The sequence below is a fragment of the Mus musculus genome, chromosome 3, assembly GCF_000001635.26.
Source record: "Mus musculus strain C57BL/6J chromosome 3, GRCm38.p6 C57BL/6J".
NCBI lineage: Eukaryota > Metazoa > Chordata > Mammalia > Rodentia > Muridae > Mus > Mus musculus.
In genome coordinates, this window is record NC_000069.6 from 51,558,843 (window position 1) to 51,579,476 (window position 20,634).

Below are 20,634 nucleotides of genomic sequence, written 5' to 3' on the forward strand. Positions count from 1 at the left end.
CACAAACAAACCTAAAAAATACTGTTTAGGGCAAAAAAACCCCAGGAAGAATGAGAGCGACAGTGGCACTTTGTTAAGAACACTTTTTCTGTCATAGCAGAAATTTACAAGAAGTCAATAACTTTGGAAGTTAAAGAAGGCTTCCTATGATTGGCTCAAACAATGCTAGCTGGGCCTCATTAATCCCAACACTGGGTTTATTTAGAGAAATGTAAGCTCTGTGGATCCGCATTTTAGTCTCTCCAAAAGTTACAAGCAAAACTATGTACTTAAAAGTTGTTAAAAAAAAAACAAACAAACAAAACAAAAACTAAAATGAAGAAATACATTTTACAAAGTAAATTAGAATGGATGCCTTTCCGGAAATTCAAAAAATTATTCTGCTTCATCTCACCCTAAGCCTTCAGCAGTCTGCAAAAGTTGTATTTATGGACACACCAAAGAGATTTCTCCCCACGTAGCACTAACAAGTACATATCCATATGCATTTGTTAAGCACAGCCACTTTTTCTTTATCGTTTGTCAGACCTGTTTATACAAATGAGATCAAAACCAGATTCAACCACCGACTTAAAATTAGTCAGTTGCTGTGTTTAACAAATTCTGGAACAACACTACGCAATCTTGCAAAAACATCACGGGAACACTATCTGGGATAGAATAAGATAAATAATAAATACGCTTAAGAGTGTTTTCCAGTGTTCGTTGTTACAAAATCATAACCTCTCAAGCCACAAACAACGAGATTGTATAACGTCGCCACGGACGTTTTATAAGTAGGGGGGCAAAAAAGAAAAAAAAAAAAAAAAAAGAGGCGGAGAAACTCAGCAAAACACGGTGGCGACGGGAGTCGGGGGAGGGGTGCGCAAGAGGGGGCGGAGAAACCTGACACCCAGGCGGTGATATCACCGGCAGCCGACAGCTCGGAATTCAGAAAGTTAAGTGTCACCCAGCAATTTGGGTCCCGGCTGGAGCGTCCGCACGGCGCGCCTGCACCTCGCTGGGAAGCCGGGAGGGGGAAGGGCGGGTGGCTGAGTTCGCCCAGGGGCAGGGTAGCCTGGTGGGGAGCGGCGTGCTCTACCTAGCCATGATTTCATCTTTTTTTTTTTTTTTTTTTTTTTTTTTTTTTTTACCCCGGAGGAGCGGCCAGGGCCGCCATGTGCCTGGTGTGCGGCCGGGTGCGTTGCGATGGGAGACCCACCTAGACCCGGCCCTGGTGGCCATGGGACGCAGCGACTCAGTCAGGAAAAGGGCAGGCGGTCGGAGAGGGGAAGTCGAGGTGGCTGAAACAACGCTGCCCCGCGGAGATCGCGGGCCTCAAGGGACTGCCCTCCCATCCTCCATCCCCGCAAGGACTAAGGCCAAGGTGCTAGGCAGCGTCGCAACTCCCAGGGAGGATGCTGCCGAGGCCAGGCGGGATGCAGGGGCCCAGCTTTCCCAGGGCGGCGGACCCCGCGGGGCCCCATTCCCCGCCCCTGCCCCGCCGCGCCCCGCACGCTCCCGGCGGCGTGGCGTAGGCAGTGCAGCCCCCGCCTGAGCCGAGCGACCCGCCATCCGCTTAGGGACCGCGGCGGCCTTCGGCTCGGCCCGGCGCGCGTCGCAGACCGCCACTCTTTTGGCGCTTTCCGCCCCAGGCGCCTGTCCCCACCCCAGAGTCCTGGAGAAAAGCTTGTACCTTCCACGGCTTCCTCCACCACCTCATCGTCGCTATCCATGGCGGCTGAGACCCTACCCAGCCCGGGGCCGTGCGGCCGGCTCCCGTCCCTCTGGGTGCTCCTGGTGGCTGAGCGAGCGCTGGAGCTAAGCCCTGCGAGTTTGGAGGAGGGGGAGGAGGGGGAGGAAGAGGAGGAGCAGTCGGGGCGGCTCGCGCTGCCTCCCCCTACAGTCCTTTCAATTCCTCCGCCAGCCGCGGCAGCCGCAGCCGCCGCCCCCTCTCCTCTCGTCCCCGGTCCCGGAGGCTCTGGGGTGCTGCCGCCACTGCAACTTTCTCCTGTGATACCCCCTCTTTGTTATGGAGCAGCTGATCCGCTGACATCACCCGGCGCCGGTGCGCTCCCTCCCTCGTTGATTGACAGTTCCCTGTCCTTTCCCAGAAGTGAGGATCCTTAGAACCCAAGGTGCTCCGGAGCTGCGCCGCCTCTTAAGACCAGGCAGTGGGCAGACCAGGCGGCGTTTACCTTTTGGCTTGGTTCACTGTTCGCCAGCCACGCGGTCCAGGTCGCCGCCGGCTGTTCGCTAGCGCCGGGGGCCTCGAGGGTACCCGCCTGGGGTGGGTGAGGGGCTCAGAGCACCTGATACCCCACGATGTGCCACCAGGGACTTGGAAGTGCGTCATGCTGGGTGTTCCTACCACTATCTCACTCCTGGACAGCTGGAGCGCACTCGGAACTAAGGAAGCCTTTGGTTCCTGAGCTTCTACTTCCTCTTGCCCTCGAGCCCCACTTCACTCGGCTCGCTACTGCCCAGAGTTGCAAAGTGCGGCGGGCCCAGGAGCGCAGGTGCCCCGTCCCCCTTCCACTGCCCAGCGCTGCCTCCACAAGCCAGTTCCCTCGACTCCAGGGGGCGTCCTGCGTCCTGGATTCCTCCCGACTGAACGTCCTACCCAGGAGTCCCCAGTCTCCATCTTCTTTCGCATCTCCAGGCCCCTAGAGAGATCCAGGAATTCAGCAAACCCAAATGGCAGCAGGCTGGTAATCAGGCCGCACCCGAGCTTTGGCCGATTCCTTCTCCTTGTCTTGAAGATGGAGCCACCAAGCGGAGAGCCGGAGCCAGGACCCTGTGTCTAGCGCTCCTCCTTCTCTCGCCTCCGGTCCTGTATTTGTGATGTCCCTAGATGTTTCTTTAGTTTCTCCAAGTGCCAACCACTTCACAGACTCAGGCATCTTTGAGGGAAGAAAACTCCCTTCCCAGCCCAGCCACTTAAAGAGTGTCATTATGTCCTCTTACAGGTGGCAGCAAAGGATCTCTTTAAATAGCGGGTTAAATGCATGCGCATGTACCCAATGTACTGTGGAATTACCCGGTGCTGGTCTGGCCTTCTGCCAAGAACAGTCATCGTGGCGGGTGGGAAGGATGGGGCAGGAACCAAAGAAAGTTGTTCCTTTTCGTTTTCTGAACAATAAATGAGGCAGGATTTCAAGTCACTTCCAAAGCCTGAGAGAGTCCCCCCCCTCCTTAATTTCTTAAATGCCTTTTTTTTTTCATTTTCTTTTTCTTTTTTATTTAAGGCAGGATCTCCTGTAGCCCGGTCTCTCACCTCTAACTCACTGTATACAGGAAGACGATTTTGAGCTAATCATCCCGCCTCTATCTTCACAGCCCCGTAATTACAAACCTTGGCAGCATGCTGAATTTATAGTACTGGAGATACAATCCAGACTTTTCCATGCTAGAAAAGCAAGCTCTCCACCAAATGAGCTGCACCCCCACTGGCTGATATATGTCAGCCAGAAAAAAAAAAAAAGTAAAAGAAACAGGGCATGGTGGTATTAATCGCTGCACTAGGGAGGCAGAGGCAGGTAGATCTCCGAGTTCAAGGCCAGCCTGTTTGGTGTATAGAGTGAGTTCCTGGTCAGCCAGGGCTACATAGAGAAATACTGTCTCAAAGGGAAAACCACTTAAGAGAAAAATTATGGAGACACTAACCCCAAATACCATCAGAAATGTTAGCTCCATTCTGACTGCGTTCGAAAGAGGAAGGTTGTGGATGTGGAGTTAGAAGGCTTAGGGTCCAGTCTCCTTCACCTGCAAAGTGCACCAGGGTGGCCACTCTGGCAGTATGGGTTCCTCTTCTGGGCATTAGATACTCAGGCCATATGGGGAGGGACTTCTGTGGTTTAGGCTGGTTTACTCTTTGACCCTTTAGCCTAGGCTACACCACTGTACACACTGGCTCAGGCTACGCTGTCCTGAAATCTTCCATACCCCTCTGAAGTCTGTCTTGGGATTGATCTCCTTAAGGGTCTTCCAGGACAGGTACCAGGGACCTTTGTTAGGCTCCACAGAAATCTACACCTGCAGGGAAATATGAAAGGATACCTTCAGATTATAATTTAATCTTTTTTAAAAAACGATTTGATTTGATTTATGTGTGTGTGTACACTCATGCATGTGTATACGGCTGCATGCTGTGTGTGTGTGTGTGTGTGTGTGTGTGTGTGTATACCAAAGGAGGCCAGAGTGCATTGGAACCCTGGAGTTGGAGCTACAGGCAGTGGTAAGCCCTTGAATGTGGGTGCTGGGAACCAAATGTGGGTCTTCTGAGACATCTGCAGCCCACATAACATCACTTGAAAACATGAATACAGAAACAGGATTGTACTGAGTGTGTGTGTGCACATGTCTGTGAGTGTGTGCTAGACAGAGTCTCTCACTTGCCTAGAACTCATGGAGTAGGGTAGGCCTCAGATACCCACCTGTTTCTGTCTTCCCGGTGGTTAGGTTGCAATCATACACCTCCACACTTGTCTTTTGTTGCTGTGTTGTTTTGAAACCATGGACTCGGGAGTTGACGAATCTCCCCGGTCCTTATTCAGAGTTTCTGAAAAGGCATTTACCGTGCTTCATCCCTTCTGGCTTTGAGCTGTATGAGCTCTCCCCTTACCTTTAATTCTTATGTATCCCTGCTTTCCTTACGCATGATGCTGGTGCTCACATGACGAAGAATAGCAGATGCTCATCTCCTTCAGTTACTAGACAATAAAAACGATGAAAACCGAAGGAAGAAGCAAAAATAAATTTATTTCTTTACTGAAAGAAGGTAATGTCAGGGCAGGAAACGCCCCCTCAGGACACAGACCCAGGCTCACGGTGGGAGGGTACACGTGTGTGCTGAGGGAGGGGAAGGGCCTGCCACAAGTGTCTTACCTCTCTCTGTCTTTGGGTTCAGAGGAGAATGTCCTCTTGGAGGAGTGCGGTTAGCCCCGGTGTTAGGAGCAGCCTACCTGTGTCAAGAGCCTTTCCATGTGCTGCTTTGAGAGTGTTTGGAACCGGCGCCCATTCCCTGCCTCTACAGAAATGGATCTCGAATGTGCCTAGAAGGATCTGGGTGAGGAACCAGGGCCCTTCTGGTATTGTTGCACGGCCAGGAAGGAACTCGCCAGCTCTTTCCATCAGGAAGGCAGCCGTTAGGACGGTCCATCTCGGTGCTTGACTTCCTCTTGTGACTCTAGACCACAAGTTTAGGGAAAATGTTAGCTGGATCCCCTAAAACAGTGGTTCTCAACTCCCCTCAACTGCGAGCCTTTAATACCCCCTCCCCAACTATAAAATTATTTTTGTTGCAGAAAGGACTTTTCTGTTTCCTGTAAACAGGGCTGAGTTTTGTTTTTTTTTTTTTTTTTTTTTCTCCCAGACTTGATCCTCTTCTGTGATTTGGCCAAATGCTTTGTTTCAGCCCAAGTGCCAATGGCATCTTTTGCACTGTTCCGCTGGCCCCACGTGGGACCCATCACGTTCTTTCCTACCATGCTCTTCTCTGAGAGCTTGTTTTACAAACTCTCCACGTGGCTTCCGACTAATGCGGTTATGAGCTAGAAATCAATAAAGCTCTTGGTCAGAGACAGTATGCAGCAACAACAGCAGCTGGCTGGTCCTAACGCACAGACCCCAGTATAGCGGGGCGCACACGCGATAGCACAGTGGAGCCCTGGTTGAGACTCCCTTGCACGATATATAGTGTGCTGCTTGTGGGGTTTTACTTGTAACTTTATTTTAATTAGTTAATTATTGCAGGGCTGAGGCCGCCACTACTCCTAGCCCCTTGATGATTCAGGAATGCCTCTACTGGCTGAGCACGCCCTCCGTCCCTCAGTGATCCAGTCAGACAGGAATTCATCACTGAGCCACTACTCCGGACTCCCAGCTCCTAGTGAGTATACTCCTGCTGAGCCATGACCCCAGTACATGGAGAGACTGGGCTAAGCATCTGTGGTTTAGCTTCTGTTGTCCTCACCTGTGGCCCATCTCTCCACACTCAGTGTGGGGAACACAAGTTCTTTCTCCAGTGATATTGTAAAATTGAAATACTCAGCTACTTGAGGTCATTTTCCCACCCGTGGTTCACAAGGTTCATCTCCTTGCAAACATGATGTCACTTTTACAGGAAATACATGTCTAAAACCTTCCCGCATCTGAGGTGCTTCCTATGTCCTGGGTAAACAAACTTGTCAGAGAGCAGATGTGCGTGCAGGGCACACTGGGGCAACTAAGCCAATGTGGGTTCACTTGTGGTTGTTAGTAAAGAACTATTCCCACCCAGCAGATCAGGGTTAGGAGACGCACGGTTCTCAACACCCAGAACAGGTCTCCAAGCTCCTGGGAGTTTAGGAACTTCCAAGGGTTGACCCCAGGAGGTCTTTTGGAAAAAGAATTAAGTTGTTTTATGCATGTAAGTGTTTGCCTGCATGTGTGTGTGTGCATCATATACATGCCTGGTTCGTACGGAAACCAGAAAAGGGCACTGGATCTTCGGGAACTGAAGTTTCAGACTGTTGTGAGCTGCCATCTGGGTTCTTGGAATTGAGCACTGGTCCTTTGGGAGAGCAGCCAGTGCTCTTAACCACCGAGTCATCTCTCCAGCCCTCATCAGGAGCTCTTTTTGCTGCTGATTTTGGGAGAGGGTCTTTTACAGCTGGCTTAGAACTCACTGTGTAGTCCAGGCTGGCCTTTAATTTTCAGTAATCCTCCTGTGGCTAACTCCAGTATGTTGGGATTATAGGTACGATGCTACCTATAATCTGACCCCGTGAAGGGGATTTTTTTTTTAATTTTTAATTTTATTTTCTATTTTAAAATTTATTTTTGTGACCGTCTCATGTACCCCATGTGGGCCTCAAACTCCTGGTCCTCCTGTCTTTACCAGCTGAGTGCTAGATCACAGTCATGTATATTCCCAACCCAGAAAATCCTATGTAATAAAGTCCCATTTGACTTTGGTTATTCTTTCAAAAGGCAGTTTTCTGGGCTGGAGAGATAGCTTGGTAGTGGAAAGCCATCCAGAGGACCCAGAGCACCCAGAGCAGGCTGCTTACAGCTGCCTCTAAAGGGATCAGATGCCCTCTTCTTGGCCTCTTTGAGCACCTCCTCACCTCCCAGCATAAGACTACAAAGACACATCATACATAAGATACGTAAACGACAATCAAATAGTTTGATTGATTTTTCTCCTCGTGTGTTTTGGTCCAGCTAAGAACTAGCAACTAGGTGATGAAGTGCTTTGTACAGAGAGAGAGAGAATGGGCTACACTACCCTCCACTCAAACCTACTCTGTACAGCTTACAGGTGGGGAGGGTCAGGCTCTGGCAGCGAGTCGGGGACTCATCTTTAAGCTATGTAAACCATCAAACCCCGGCACCATAAGAGAAAAAGGAAAAGGATGAATCTAGGGTGACTGATAAACTGAGCGTTCACTTTCTAATGCTATCTTTTCCTAGTATGAAGGAAACGCGTTCGAAAAAGAGGGTTGGAGAGGCCATTTTCTTGACCTTAGAGAGGGAGACATGGGCTTTTATGAGGACCATGGTTCTTGGGTTCTGGATCACAGACTCACAGAAATCTAGTGCCTAACTGTTAATGACAACAGCAGAAGCTGGAGGGAGGGCAGAGGGCAGGGTTAGGAGTGCTGGGGAGAAAGGCAGTGCGTGTTCGAGGGGAAGGGGTGGGGGAGACTGCATGAAGTAAGCTCTTGGTCTGAGGTCAGGCAGAACATGAAGGCACCACATGAAAAGGAGAAAAGGGGCAGAGGAGAAACCTCCTGCTTCTGGAAACGGCCCGATGCAGTTACGCGAAGACTCGTAAATTCAGGGTGACCTGTTTTGATGATGGCAACAGGAAGTGCAGTGGGTCAACAGACAGAATAACCTGCCTGACCCAAGGAAGTGAATTAAATAATAGAGAAGACCTCACAGTTGCCATGGCGTTAAAATACCTCCAGCCTCCAGCCATATTAAACTTCTTTCTCCTTTTTTTCTTCCTGATTCTTATTCTTCCAACAGGCTCATGTCCCTGCAGTGTATCCAGTAAACTAAATTTAGACCCTCGGGGACAACAGAGAAGGAGCCATGTGGCCCAGATCTCTGTCTTCGTGTGCGGTGGGCTATATGACATGCTTGCCTTCTCCGATCTGAAAACCTAGGCTAGATTTGGGTCTAGTGAAACAACTTGGGGGTTGGGGAAAAGGCTACAATCGGAAACTGCGCATTTCTGTAACAATAACTTCAGACAAAGTAAGATGAAGAGGTTTGAAAAATAAATACAATTGCCATGAAAACCAAACATGCGTCCTTAAATGCTATTTGGCTTTATTAGCTTCTAAATGTTAATGTCTTGAGCTACAGTGACAGTGATTAGAGGCTTGGGGATACAGCTCAGCTGGTAAAGTGATTGGCTTGTAAACCCCTGTGGTTGAGTCCCAGAATCCATATTCTAAGAAAAACAAACCAACACAATGGAAAGAAAAATCCAAAACAGGTTTAGACATATGTGCTTGTAATCCCAGCACTGAGGGTGGGGAAAGAGATGGGGGAATACCCTGGCTCACTGGCCAGCCAGCTAGACCAACTAGTGAGTCCCAGGGAAAGACTCTATCTATAAAACAAAGTGGACAGCACCTGAGGAACGACACCAGGAACAGATCTCTGACCTCTGTACACAGCGCACATGAACCCCACACATATGAACACGTAAGTAGCTGGGTCTCCCAGTTGCCCTATAGAATCACAGACCTTGCAGGAGACGATCAATCTGTTACACACTCGTGTGTTTGTGCGGCACTGGGATTGGAACCCAAGGAGTATACATACTCCTTTAACATCAGAAGACTCGGTAGGAACAAAAGATCAGTTCAACCTGACTACAGATGTCACAATAGTCTCCAAGTGGACTCACATGAACTACATCCCAGAATAATGCACATTGCTGAACTGTGACTGATGGGCAAAGATACTCTTGTCATGGAAAGTGCAATCTCTCTCTCTTTCTCTCTCTCTCTTTCTTTCTTTCTTTCTTTCTTTCTTTCTTTCTTCCTTTCTTTCTTTCTTAAAAAGATTCATTTATTTATTTTATGCATGTGAGTACACTGCTGCTCTCTTCAGACACCAGAAGAGGGCATTGGATCCCATTACAGATGGTTGTTAGCCACCATGTGGTTGCTGGGAATCAAACTGAGGACCTCTGGAAGAGCAGTCAGGGGTCTCAACCACTGAGCCATTTTTCCAGCCCCTCCCTCCCTCCCTCTCTCCCTTCCTCCCTCCCTCCCTCCCTCCCTCCCTCCCTCCCTCCCTCCTTTCTTTCTTTCTTTCTTTTGTTTTGGAGACAGGGTTTTCTGTGTAGCCCTGGCTGTCCTGGAACTCACTTTGTAGACCAGGATGCTGTCAAACTCAGGGGTCTGCCTGCCTCTATCTCCCGAGTGCTGGGATTAGAGTCCGAGAAGAAAAGGTTCGTACACGTTTGCTTAGGTAGCCGGGAGTTGGGGTAAATAAAAACCATGTGAGGCTTAGAAAAGTAGGAGCTGCCCTCCCTCCATCTCACCATATAGATCCATTCCTAGGAAAAAACCTGTCTGGCCAGCCTTCTGGAATACCTTTCAGGCAGATTCAAAAAGCTTAGCTCACAGGCCTCTGTGTTCAGGACTGAGGGACACAAAGCAAGTAGCCCCGAGCCAGGCTTTACACTGTCTCGTTGGCCGAGGGCCAGTTGATCAGCCTGCCATGGGAGTGGGTCTTGCAAGTCACCAGCACCCTTCCAACCTGGCATCTGAGGAGTGCCTGGGTTGCGATAAACATGAGCTTCCCAGTGGAGCGGGGTGCCACGTCCCTGCTGGCCTGCAAAGTTGCCTCCTCCTCCTCCTCCTCGCCCCACTGAACAGCCCCACTTCCAGCCTCTTTCTGGAGTCTTCCTCCTGTACAAGGATAGCAAGAGGTTGGATGGAAAACATGACCGTTCATGGGTGGACGTAGATGAGATAGGAGGCGTATGTAACTGACTCCCTTCCTCTTTCCAGACAGTCCCTCTGATTAGGAACAGGGAGGTTATCTTGTTCATAAAGTGATTTTATCCCAGATACTCTTTCCATTGCTGCATTTGAAGAGATTAGAAACTCATTTGGCATCTCTGTTTTCCTTCACAACTCACGGCAGCTTTCAAGGCTTTACCCAGGATCTCACAAGTGGGACACGACCAGAGAGGCACAAATCTGGACCCCTTGAGTCTTCAGTTGCCCCCTTCTGTACTCCCTGAATAGAACCTGGAGCTCTCAAGGGGTTGGCAGGTGAGCAGTTCTAAGGTAAGGAAGGAACGCACAGAGAGACAGAGCATAAGGCCCAGCAGTTTGATCCACAAGACTTAGTCAATTCTAAGAATTACCTTTCGAAACCCATTCATAGGTGAGCAATGCAGAGGCTCAGTGTTCAACAGCTTCCTGGGGTCCTGCACCTGGTGAGAGTAGGATTCCGTAGGTCTCGAAACTATGTGGAGACACGGAGCATACGTGGCAGCATAGCTCTGGAGGGATCATTCTAGAAGATGGGTGAGCAAAGAGAAAGTTCTACACGATTCATTGTGTGTGAGTGTGTGTGTGTGTGTGTGTGTGTGTGTGTGTGTGTGTGTGTGTGTATGCATATACATACGCATTTGGAGGCCAAAGCTCCATATTGGATGTCTATTTCTACTTATCTATACCTTATGATTTGAAGCAGGGTTTCTCTCTGATTCTGGAACTCCCTGATTTGGCAAGACTGGCTGGGCATGAAGCCCCAGCAATCCTCCTGTTTCTGCCTCCTGATTACAGGCATATGATGCTACAGCTTTTTATGTGGGTGCCTGGGAATGTGAATTCAGGTCCTTGTTGACTGTAAGTACTTAGCCAGCCAAGCCATCTCCATAATTTTTTTCTTCCTTGAGACAGGGTTTTACTCTGCAGTCCAGGTTGTTCTAGATCTCACTAGGTAACTGAGGCTGACCTCTAACTTATGGTCAGTCCTCCCAAGTCTTAGGAATATGGGAGTGAGTCACTCACCTGAGGTTTTTTTTTTTTTTTTTTTTTTTCACACTCATAGTTATGGTGCCATAGATGCTGGGTTTATGCAGGTAACACAGAAACCACAGGCTCATACGATGAATGTTTTCTTCTCTAACAAGTGGTCCTATCTTGAAAGTTCTGGGAACTTTGAAGTCGTGGAAGTAGGCCATTAGGGTTGGACCTTTGGAGACTATATCTTTTTTTTTTTAATTTATTATATGTAAGTACACTGTAGCTGTCTTCAGACACTCCAGAAGAGGGAATCAGATCTCGTTACAGACGGTTATGAGCCACTATGTGGTTACTGGGATTTGAACTCTGGACCTTTGGAAGAGCAGTCGGGTGCTCTTACCCACTGAGCCATGGAGACTATATCTTACCCCTGGTTTCAGTCTTGTTCTTGACTTCCTTCTGCCATGGTGTGGACTTCATTGCAGACTCTTGCCACCATGACCTGAGCGACTCTTTCAGGCCTCTTCACCATGACAGAATGACACTTCTGAAACTGTGAGTCAAAGTAAGTCTTTTCTCCCTTCAGTATTTTGGTCACCGAGATTCGAAAGTGAGATGCAGCTATGCAGCTGGCCACAGCTGGCCCAGGAAAGTGTTGAATGTGGGTACTGCTTCATGGAAGTGTCCCAAGAGACCCTCCTTACTTGAGATGGCCAAGCCATCTCCATAACTTTTTTTTTTGAGACAGGGTTCTGCTCTGCAGTCCAGTCAGTCCAGTCATTTCTTTGAGATCCCATGCTTTTTGTTGCTCTGAGTGATTTTTGGGTTGTGATGACCAAGTGAAAAGTAAAAACTCCAGTTGCCCAGGGCATGGAGCTGTCCTGGGGATTCAGGCAGGCACACTGGCAAGTGGAGACATTCTGCCAGTGAGGGGGACCTGGCTCACAAGGGCACCATGAGCAGATGAGGCTGGGCTGACCATGACCCTCGGGGGAGCATCTTGCATCTGACAGGCCACTCTGTGAATGCTGAGAAGTTTAGTAGTTAGTGGTAACTTGGGGACTACATTCAATTCCCAAAAGATCTAGTTTTAACCTATACTTCTGAATGGCAAGTTAGTACCACTTTGAGAAGAAAATAGTCATGGCAGAGATACTAGAAAGAAGGAATATTAAAAAGAAGTAAAAATCCTTTCCATTCCTAACAGTCTCCACTCTAAGTCAAGTGGTCTGTGTTCTTCCATACAAGTTTTGTGTGTGACTATGACATGATTTTATTGTCTTCATAACAAAATTGGCTACAACTCGACCGATTGGCCCTTTCTCTTCTTGTTACCCCTGGTTCATAATGCTTTTATCTCTCAGCAACCAACATCCTCTTAGACCTGTGGTTGGGCTCAACATAATCAAATCTCTGCACAGCCTTCTTTGGAATGCTAGTGGAAAATTTTTGTGGAAAATGGGCTTCAGCTGCCTACTACAGACACTGTCATAGCCTGCTTCCTCTGGTCACCCAGAGAGTCCTGGGCCATCTTATTCTGTGTCATTTTGTGGGGTGGGTGCTTACCACATTTATCGAAGAAGGTCCAGCAGGTTTTAGGAACACTTGCTGTGTTTCATGGATCACCACCATTAACCAGACCCTTTGTGATTGCTGTTGCTGAGACAAGATCTTACTACACTGTGCATCCTAGAGTAGCCTCAAACTCACAGCAATCCTCCGGCCTCCGTTTCCCTGGAGCTGGGAGATGCCCTGCCCTGCCTTGCTGGTAACAATCTGTTTTTTTTTTTGTTGGTTTTTTTTTTGGTTTTTCGAGACAGGGTTTCTCTGTATAGCCCTGGCTGTCCTGGAACTCACTCTGTAGACCAGGCTGGCCTCGAACTTAGAAATCCGCCTGCCTCTGCCTCCCGAGTGCTGGGATTAAAGGCATGTGCCACCACTGCCCGGCCGTATTTTTTTTTAAATGAACTCTATTCTTAAGTAATATTTCATATAAATTAACTTTCTAAGAGTCTAGTGTTGTTCTCATAGTATCATTCAGTTCTCAAAGGTAATGATAAAAGCATAAACAAACTACACTCAGGAATTGTTGCACTGGAAGAAGACAGGGGTATACATTTGATAACAGTAGTCAAGGGCTCCGGTGAAATGTCTAGGAGGGAAAAGGCACTTGCTGCCAAACCTGAAATCCTGAGTTTAATGCCTGGGGCCTGCGTGGTAGGAGAGGAGCAACTCCTGAAAGTTATCCTCCGGCCTCTTCATATGTGTACAGTGACGTGGCACCTCAGTGCATGGATATAAACACACTACGGAAACGGAAACACACATGCTAGATATATATTTTTTATTTTTAAAAAAGAAAGCAAAAGTTAATAATAATAGTTAAAAGAAACCAAATGCCTACTCGGAACATGTTGGAAAATATAAACCAAAATGTTAACACAATGTTTCTATCAGGGTGATGCAACCGTAATTAGTTTTATTTTCCTTTTTATGCTCATTAAAAAGGCTTTCTAATAATAGCTATTTTGGGCTGATATAGCTATAAAAATGGGGTTCTTACAAACCCTGCCAGCCACCGACGTTTCTTTACTTTTCTAGGCTTCATTTCCTTTATATATAATGCTGAAATTCCAGTAACTTCTGCTCCATAGAGACAGGATTGAGATTATTCAACCAAACACAAGAAAGTGCTTTACAGACCTCCAAGTACAGTGTGAGTGGTCGGGACACAACAGCCACCATATCTTGGCTATCACCAGGCTCATTTCTTCTTTGTGGAGTAGAAAAATGGTATTTCATAAATCACTGCCCTGGATAAGGCCTCAGATGCCCGAGTGCTTGGGGTCAAACCTGAACTGGCACACTGGACCCCTCTTCATCTCTGTGAGCTGCCCCCTCTGTTCCCTGATTAAACTCAAACTGTAGCCCACATCAGACAGGGCCTTTGCAGACACTGCCTGGCATGTCCTTCTCTTAGCTTGCCATAGTTGGTTTTTGGTTTTAGTGTGGGAGGTGCTTCTCCCTAGGTGCTCACCCACAGTCACCCTTACACACACACACGCACACGCACACGCACACGCACACGCACACGCACACGCACACGCGCGCACGCACGCACGCGCGCGCGCACGCACGCGCGCGGTAGTCAAGATTCCCCTTGTAGAATTTTCATCATGACTCTTGTCATGGTTTTGTGTGAGCCAGGCGTGGTGGCGCACGCCTTTAATCCCAACACTCAGGAGGCAGAGGCAGGCAGATTTCTGAGTTCGAGGCCAGCCTGGTCTACAGAGTGAGTTACAGGACAGCGAGGCTACACAAACCCTGTCTCAAAAATAAAACAAACAAACAAAAACCAAGTTTGTGTGCTTGTTTTATTCTATAACCCACACACTTTGTTGACCTGTCAGAGACAGCACCTGAACAGGGCCAGAGGTCCGTAGGTGCTCAAATCTACCATAGGTGCTAAAGTTAATGATTAAGCTTGTCCCCTTTCTATTGCCTTAGACTAGTGACTACTTTCCCACGGAAGAGATCAACTGGTGACCTTATCATCGTCATAGCCCACTCGCCATTGCCCTCCAATTAGGAAGAGGATTCAAAGCAATTCAAACCAAACGGCCTGTTTCTCAGCTCCTCTCTACCACGAAACCATATTCATAGCTCTCTACCTCAAACTTAGTTTTTTTTTTTTAAATATTTGTTTATTTATTATATGTAAGTACACTGTAGCTGTCCTCAGACACTCCAGAAGAGGGAGTCAGATCTTGTTAAGGATGGTTGTGAGCCACCATGTGGTTGCTGGGATTTGAACTCCTGACCTTCGGAAGAGCAGTCGGGTGCTCTTACCCACTGAGCCATCTCACCAGCCCTCAAACTTAGTTTTTAAAGGGCCTCACAGATTTGAAAAGAGAACCCGTTAGCCTCTTGAAAAGAGGCTTTTAGCCTCGATACTGGCCGGCTGGTCAGGCAGTCCCCACGCTACAAAGAAGAAAACTTCCCTGTGCACACTGGGAACAATGGCCTGGGCCAGGTCCACAAAGCCTCTTTAACCCACAATGCAAAGTTGAAAAAAAAAATGCCGTGAAATTCTAGGAAGTGCAACCTGGGGGATGAATAAGAAACATATTTGCCCGAGTATCTTGAATGTTGTGAGAGGGAAGGCTTTGAGGCGGTGTGGGGAGAGGGAGCAGGTCGCTGAGGAACCGGGATGGGTGGAAGCAGAAGGCCACCTCAGCCTCAGCATCAGCTGACTCGGGGCTCAGCGCAGGACTGGGGTTTGGTCAAGGCCTAGCTGTTTGGGGCAGGTCTCAGCTCGCCTAAGGGAACATTCCCTTACAGCCCCAAGCTCCTGGAGCAGGCAGAGGCTGATGCCAATGTTTGTACTCATTGAATCCTAGAAGCTGGAATGAATATGAAAGAATTATTCGCAACACCGACATTTGCATGGGGAGTGGAGGCAACTCAGGAGCTTTTGTGAGAAACCCCTGTAAGGAATTCTCCAAGTATGAACAACTCGACAGACAGCTTTAAAAAGAACGGCTCAGGTGTGAGGGTTGTACCTCAGCCGAGGCTCTCTCTGGCTTTGATTTGTAGCCCACAAACTAGGAGTGGTGGCCACACACCTGTGATCCCAGCATTGGACAGATGGACGGTCACAAGTCCAAACTTACTCTTCTTTACACAGTATGTTTAAAGCCAGCGTGGGATGCAGGAGCCCTGTCCCACATAACAATAAACAACAGCAAAATAATAGTAACAGTTACAGGTTCAGTTTGTTTTCATCAACATTGTTTGCTACAAGGTAATCCTGAGTGTTTGGTTTTTTTGTTTGTTTGTTTTTTGTTGTTTTTGTTTTTTAAACCCCTTGTTTTTTATGTGTTTTTTTTTTAAAACTTCTTTATTTGATTTTTGTGCTGTTTTGTTTTGTTTTGTTTTTGAGGCAAAAGCTTTTGCTCCATTGAAAGTCTTCACAAAGCAGGAGCAGTATCCTATATGGGAGACTAAATAAAATTCTGAAGTCATTTTGAGGAAGGACTCTTTTGAGAAGGACCTACCAATTTGAAATTATTCCAGGCAATACTTTGGAAGCCTGTATAGAAATGAATCGAGACAAAGAAAGTGGACTCAGTTCTCAGTCCGTAAAAGAAGACCTCTCAACAGTTTTCTTTTTTAAACATATATTTTATTCATTTTTCTTATGTGCCTGTGTGTCTGTGTGAGTGGGTATGTCCAATGGGAGTGCGGGTGCAGGAAGAGGCTGTCAGATCCTCTGGAGCAGCAGGCAGTTGGGAACAGCCTGGTTTGGGTGCTGGGAACCGAACTCTGGTCCTCTGCCAGCACACCCAGGACCTGTCGAGACATCTCTCCAGGCTCCTCAATTCAGCGTTTTAAAGGTCATCAAAGAGTTGCCGAGTGTGGTGGTGTTCTTCAGGAGACAGAGACAGGCCCATCTCAGCGAGCCCAGTTTAAGACAGTGATACCCTTATTTTGAAAAGCCCTTAAAGGGGCTGGAGAGATGGCTCAGTGGTTAAGAGCACTGACTGTTCTTCAAGAAGTCCTGAGTTCAATTCCCAGCAACCACATGGTGGCTCACAACCATCTGTAATGAGATCTGATACCCTCTTCTGGTGTGTCTGAAGATAGCCACAGTGTACTCATATGCATAAAATAAATAAATAAATCTTTTAAAAGCAATATTTTTTAAATTAAAGATTATTTTATGTAATGGTGAGTTACTTTGGGAAGGTTGTGGAATTCTGAGGAGGCGGAAGCTTGTTAGAGGAAATGAGTCCCTGGAGGAGGGCCCTGAGGCTATATAGCCTGGCCCTACTTCCTGTTTTGTGTTCTACTTCTTGAATGTGGATGCCAGCCAACCTCTAGCACCTGCCACCATGCCTTACCTGCCCACTGCCATGTTTTTCCCACCAGGAGGGACCTCCAGAATTGTAAGGCAAAATAAACCATTTTACCCCTTGATGTTGTTTTGGTATGGAATTGTGTCACAGCAGTGACAGTAACTATGACAACTACAGACATTTGACTTTTTCTGTGTACATCCCCCAAAGTTAATATTCCCAGCCAGGCTAATTAAGGCAGGATGATGATAGGGGTCAAATTCTATATGCCACCTCTCTGTTTTGGGGCACAGATGTCTTGTTTCAATAGTAGTCTGTTTCTGAAAGATTCAAAGCCCACTGGAGGAGGGCAGGCTCTGGGCTATCACAGTGGCTATGCCCTCTGGGGAGTCACTTGTCTCACTGTGTCTCAGTTTTATCAACTGGAAAAAAAATCAGAAGCAATCACATTTCTTCAAGTCATTTTAAAACTCATTTTTATTAGAAATATGCAGATTCAACTACTAATGTATATTCTCAGCAGGAAGCGGAGCCTGGCCGATTCCACACCGATATTAATTTAATATCATTTTAGATGTTATTAATGGTAGCTTTGCCTTTGCATTTTGTATGTACCTCTGGCTTATTTTTCAGTTTTATTTGATATAAGTTCTTTCTGTGTAATTGTGCTGGCCTGGAGCCTCAGCCTTCTGGGTTACATATGGCTACCACTGTGTACATCCTGCAACTGTATTAAAAAAAAAAAAAAAAAAAGACAAGCCATCAATGTTGGCCTCGTCAGCTGAACTACTATGTCAGCTGTCTTTTCAGGGTATCTGATTCTTCCAGAAACCAATTCTACAGTACTAGCAACTTCAGGGTCAGGTGGCCAGGGATCACAGCCAAATCTCAAATCCTTTTAAAAACTGTCTGATTTCTCAATCTTGCTTGGTCACGGCTCTCACTCTGAGATGGAGGTGGCTGTGATACCTGTCTCACTGGGTGATGGAGACCATTGTCGAATCTGCAATTAAATCAGGAAATAAATGGCAGCCATTATCATTATTAATTACTGCTATTTTATTCCCAATTTTGTGTGATGAGGTCTTGTGTGTCCCAGGCTAGACTCACACTCACTTCATAGCTGAGGCTAACCTTGATCTCCTCACCCTTACATTCTTCCTCCATCCCCAATATGGATGAGAGTACAGCTGTGTCTAACCAGGCTTGGCCAGATTATCATTAGTAAGATGGATGGATCAAAACCAAGGCCTTTCTCATAGACATGCAACTGTAAAGTCTTGATTGGATTTATTTTTCTGTGTGTATGTGTGTGTGTGTGCTCGTGCATACCTGGTTAATATGATGCTGGGATTGAACCCAGGTCTTTGAGGAGTCTAGACAGACAACTCTACCAATGAGCTCCATCTCCTCCTTTGACTAAGCTTCTTGAGAGATGTGTTAGGAGACGCTGAGGGTCTCGTCCCTCCCTGGACCTTTCTAAGGTAGGCTGTAATCCTGCCAGGACTCAGGTGGGATTTGGGGGGCAGAATGACACTATCCCTTCCTTCAACAGCTTTTTGATTTTCTTTTGGGGTTTGCAGTTGAGTTTAGTAGCAGAGGGAAAAAAGCTGAACTGCATGTGAGTCTGGTCTTCATCCTTCAAAGATGATGCCCGAATGCCATGTATATCCCAGATCCTTTATCTGGGTTTGAAGGGTTCTGGATGCTTAGATGGAGTGATTGTCACTTAATACGTTAGCATATCAACGACGAGTGTTCTAGACCTGGTACACACTCGGGTCATTACTTCTCTCTGAGCCTGGTTTACTATGGGGGAGGGGGGCGGAGAAGCAAAAACAATGGAATCGTACATTGCCTGGAGCCACGGACTTGGCCTGTGTGAGCTGGGGATTAACACTGAGCCTGTGCAGTCAGCTGTTAAGTAGCAAGTATACTTGGCTTTTATGTGAGCCGGGCACGCCCTTAAAGAGAGAGTTAATCTTTCCTTCGATAAACAAACGCATATTAAAGACCCAGATGCAGCAAGGGATGAACAGTGAAGACACTGCTTGACAAGGCCCTCCTCATGTCACAGTGGCTTCCTCTCAGGAAGACCGGTGACTTCTTGGACTGGCATAGGGCTGGCAGGGAGATCGTCCAGGGGAGGGGACAGGGTCCTCCCATGCCCTTCTAGTCTCTCCATTGCTGCTCTGCATTTTGAACCCTTATTTGGGGTTCAAAAACTTTCACCAAGGTAGCCATGGAGTAATTGAAAATCATGAAAATCACCCTTCCTCTTCCTCAGCTTCCTCAGAGTCAGAACAAGCCTAGAGCATGCGTATGCATGAGTTAGCGGTGGGTCTTTCCAGTGCCAACCACTCTCTCTCTCTCTCTCTCTCTCTCTCTCTCTCTCTCTCTCTCTCTCTCTCATCTTTCCAAGTCCAGAGCAAGTAGGCAGAGACCTACCCAAGGCCAGCTCCTGTGACGACCCCCCACCTACCGATGTCTGTAAGGAAGGAGAACTGTTATTCTGTCTGTGGCACACACAGGAGTGTCAAGCGGCAGTAAGCTTCAATAATGCTCCGAGGTCACGTGGTGACTCAGTACTTGAGATCAGGGAACGGAGCCAGGGTTCTGGCCCTTCCAGTTTTACTGCCTTAGCCTAGGTCTTGCTTCATCTTTAAGTCCTCAATCCAGTTGGAGCAGAAGGCTGTGGGTGTGAACAGGTTAGCTCCTCTCACCAAGGACAAGGCCTAGAGGTGGGTCACCCTTGCTTCCCCCAAAGTCTGCTGCAAACCTGCTTTTTAATTTCAGCGATCAAGGCTTAGGAGGTCATATCCACCCTGTCCCCTATGCGCACAAATTCGTTTGTTCTATCAGAGGCTGGTATTTCAGAGCAACTGCTGATGGATATCTATATGGGTTGGAGCTCCAGCTGCGGGTAAGCAAGTGTGTGCTATTTATAGCTCTGTGTGTGTGTGTGTGTGTGTGCACTCAAAGGGGTAGATTTTTTTTCCTTCTGAGAAGCATCAAAGCCACAATAGAATGTGTGCTCTGATGGAGACAAGGAGACCCCTGGAATCATGTCTACTGTTCTTCTCAGAGTTGAGAATGAGTCCGAGTCACCTGGAGGGTTTGTGAAAACAGATGACCTGGCACGGAGGCTCACACCTGTGACTCCAGCACTGAGAAGGCACAGGCAGGAATATCACAAGTTCAAGATCAGCCTGGCTTACAGAGAAGGATTATGTCTCAACAAAACAACTAGGCAAAATCCCACACGGGCTGGGAAGACTGCTCAGCGGGTAAAGTTCTTGTGTGCAGGTGTGAGGGCTGGCGTTCAGATTCCTGGCACCCACATAAATGTCGAGTGGGGGAAGTGACCCCCTATAGTCTCAGCACTGAGAAGGCAGAGGTGAGATCCCTGGAGTAAGCTGGCCATCTAGCCTGGTCATTTCAGTGAGCTCTGCATTCAACTGAGAGACCCTGCCCCCACTTATAAGGCTGAGAGGGTTAAAGATGGCACCGCTGGCCTACATTACTGGGCCCTACTCCGATGTCTTTGATCAGTCAGAATCTTTTTTTTTAAGATTTATTTATTTATTATATGTAAGTACACTGTGGCTGTCTTCAGACACACCAGAAGAGGGCATCAGATCTTGTTACAGGTGGTTGTGAGCCACCATATGGTTGCTGGGATTTGAACTCATGACCTTTGGAAGAACAGTCGGTGCTTTTACCCGTTGAGCCATCTCACCAGCCCCCGATCAGTCAGAATCTTAAGACAGTGCCACACACTGGTGGCTTAAACAGCAGATATCTGT

General features: G+C 47.6%; 1 protein-coding gene and 1 long non-coding RNA gene across 6 annotated transcripts in view; one reads left to right on the forward strand and one right to left on the reverse strand.

The window, feature by feature from the left end:
* The window catches only part of Setd7 (SET domain containing (lysine methyltransferase) 7), a 45,506-nt gene extending 43,525 nt beyond the window's left edge, over positions 1-1,981 (reverse strand). The window contains exon 1 of the mRNA NM_080793.5: positions 1,676-1,981. Within this exon, the coding sequence (NP_542983.3) occupies positions 1,676-1,715 (40 nt within the window). The 5' untranslated portion in view covers positions 1,716-1,981. The remainder of the gene's footprint in view (positions 1-1,675) is intronic.
* On the forward strand, positions 1,143-8,275 carry 5031434O11Rik (RIKEN cDNA 5031434O11 gene). 5 transcript variants are annotated; one of them, NR_033624.2, is made up of 6 exons: positions 1,143-1,366; positions 1,907-3,322; positions 4,664-4,759; positions 4,889-5,047; positions 5,734-5,869; positions 7,996-8,275. It is a non-coding gene; the product is annotated as an RIKEN cDNA 5031434O11 gene (long non-coding RNA). The 5 variants fall into 5 exon arrangements; NR_160683.1 differs by having other exon boundaries at positions 4,669-4,759; NR_160685.1 differs by having other exon boundaries at positions 1,907-2,690; positions 4,669-4,759.
* Positions 8,276-20,634: the final 12,359 nt, after the last annotated feature.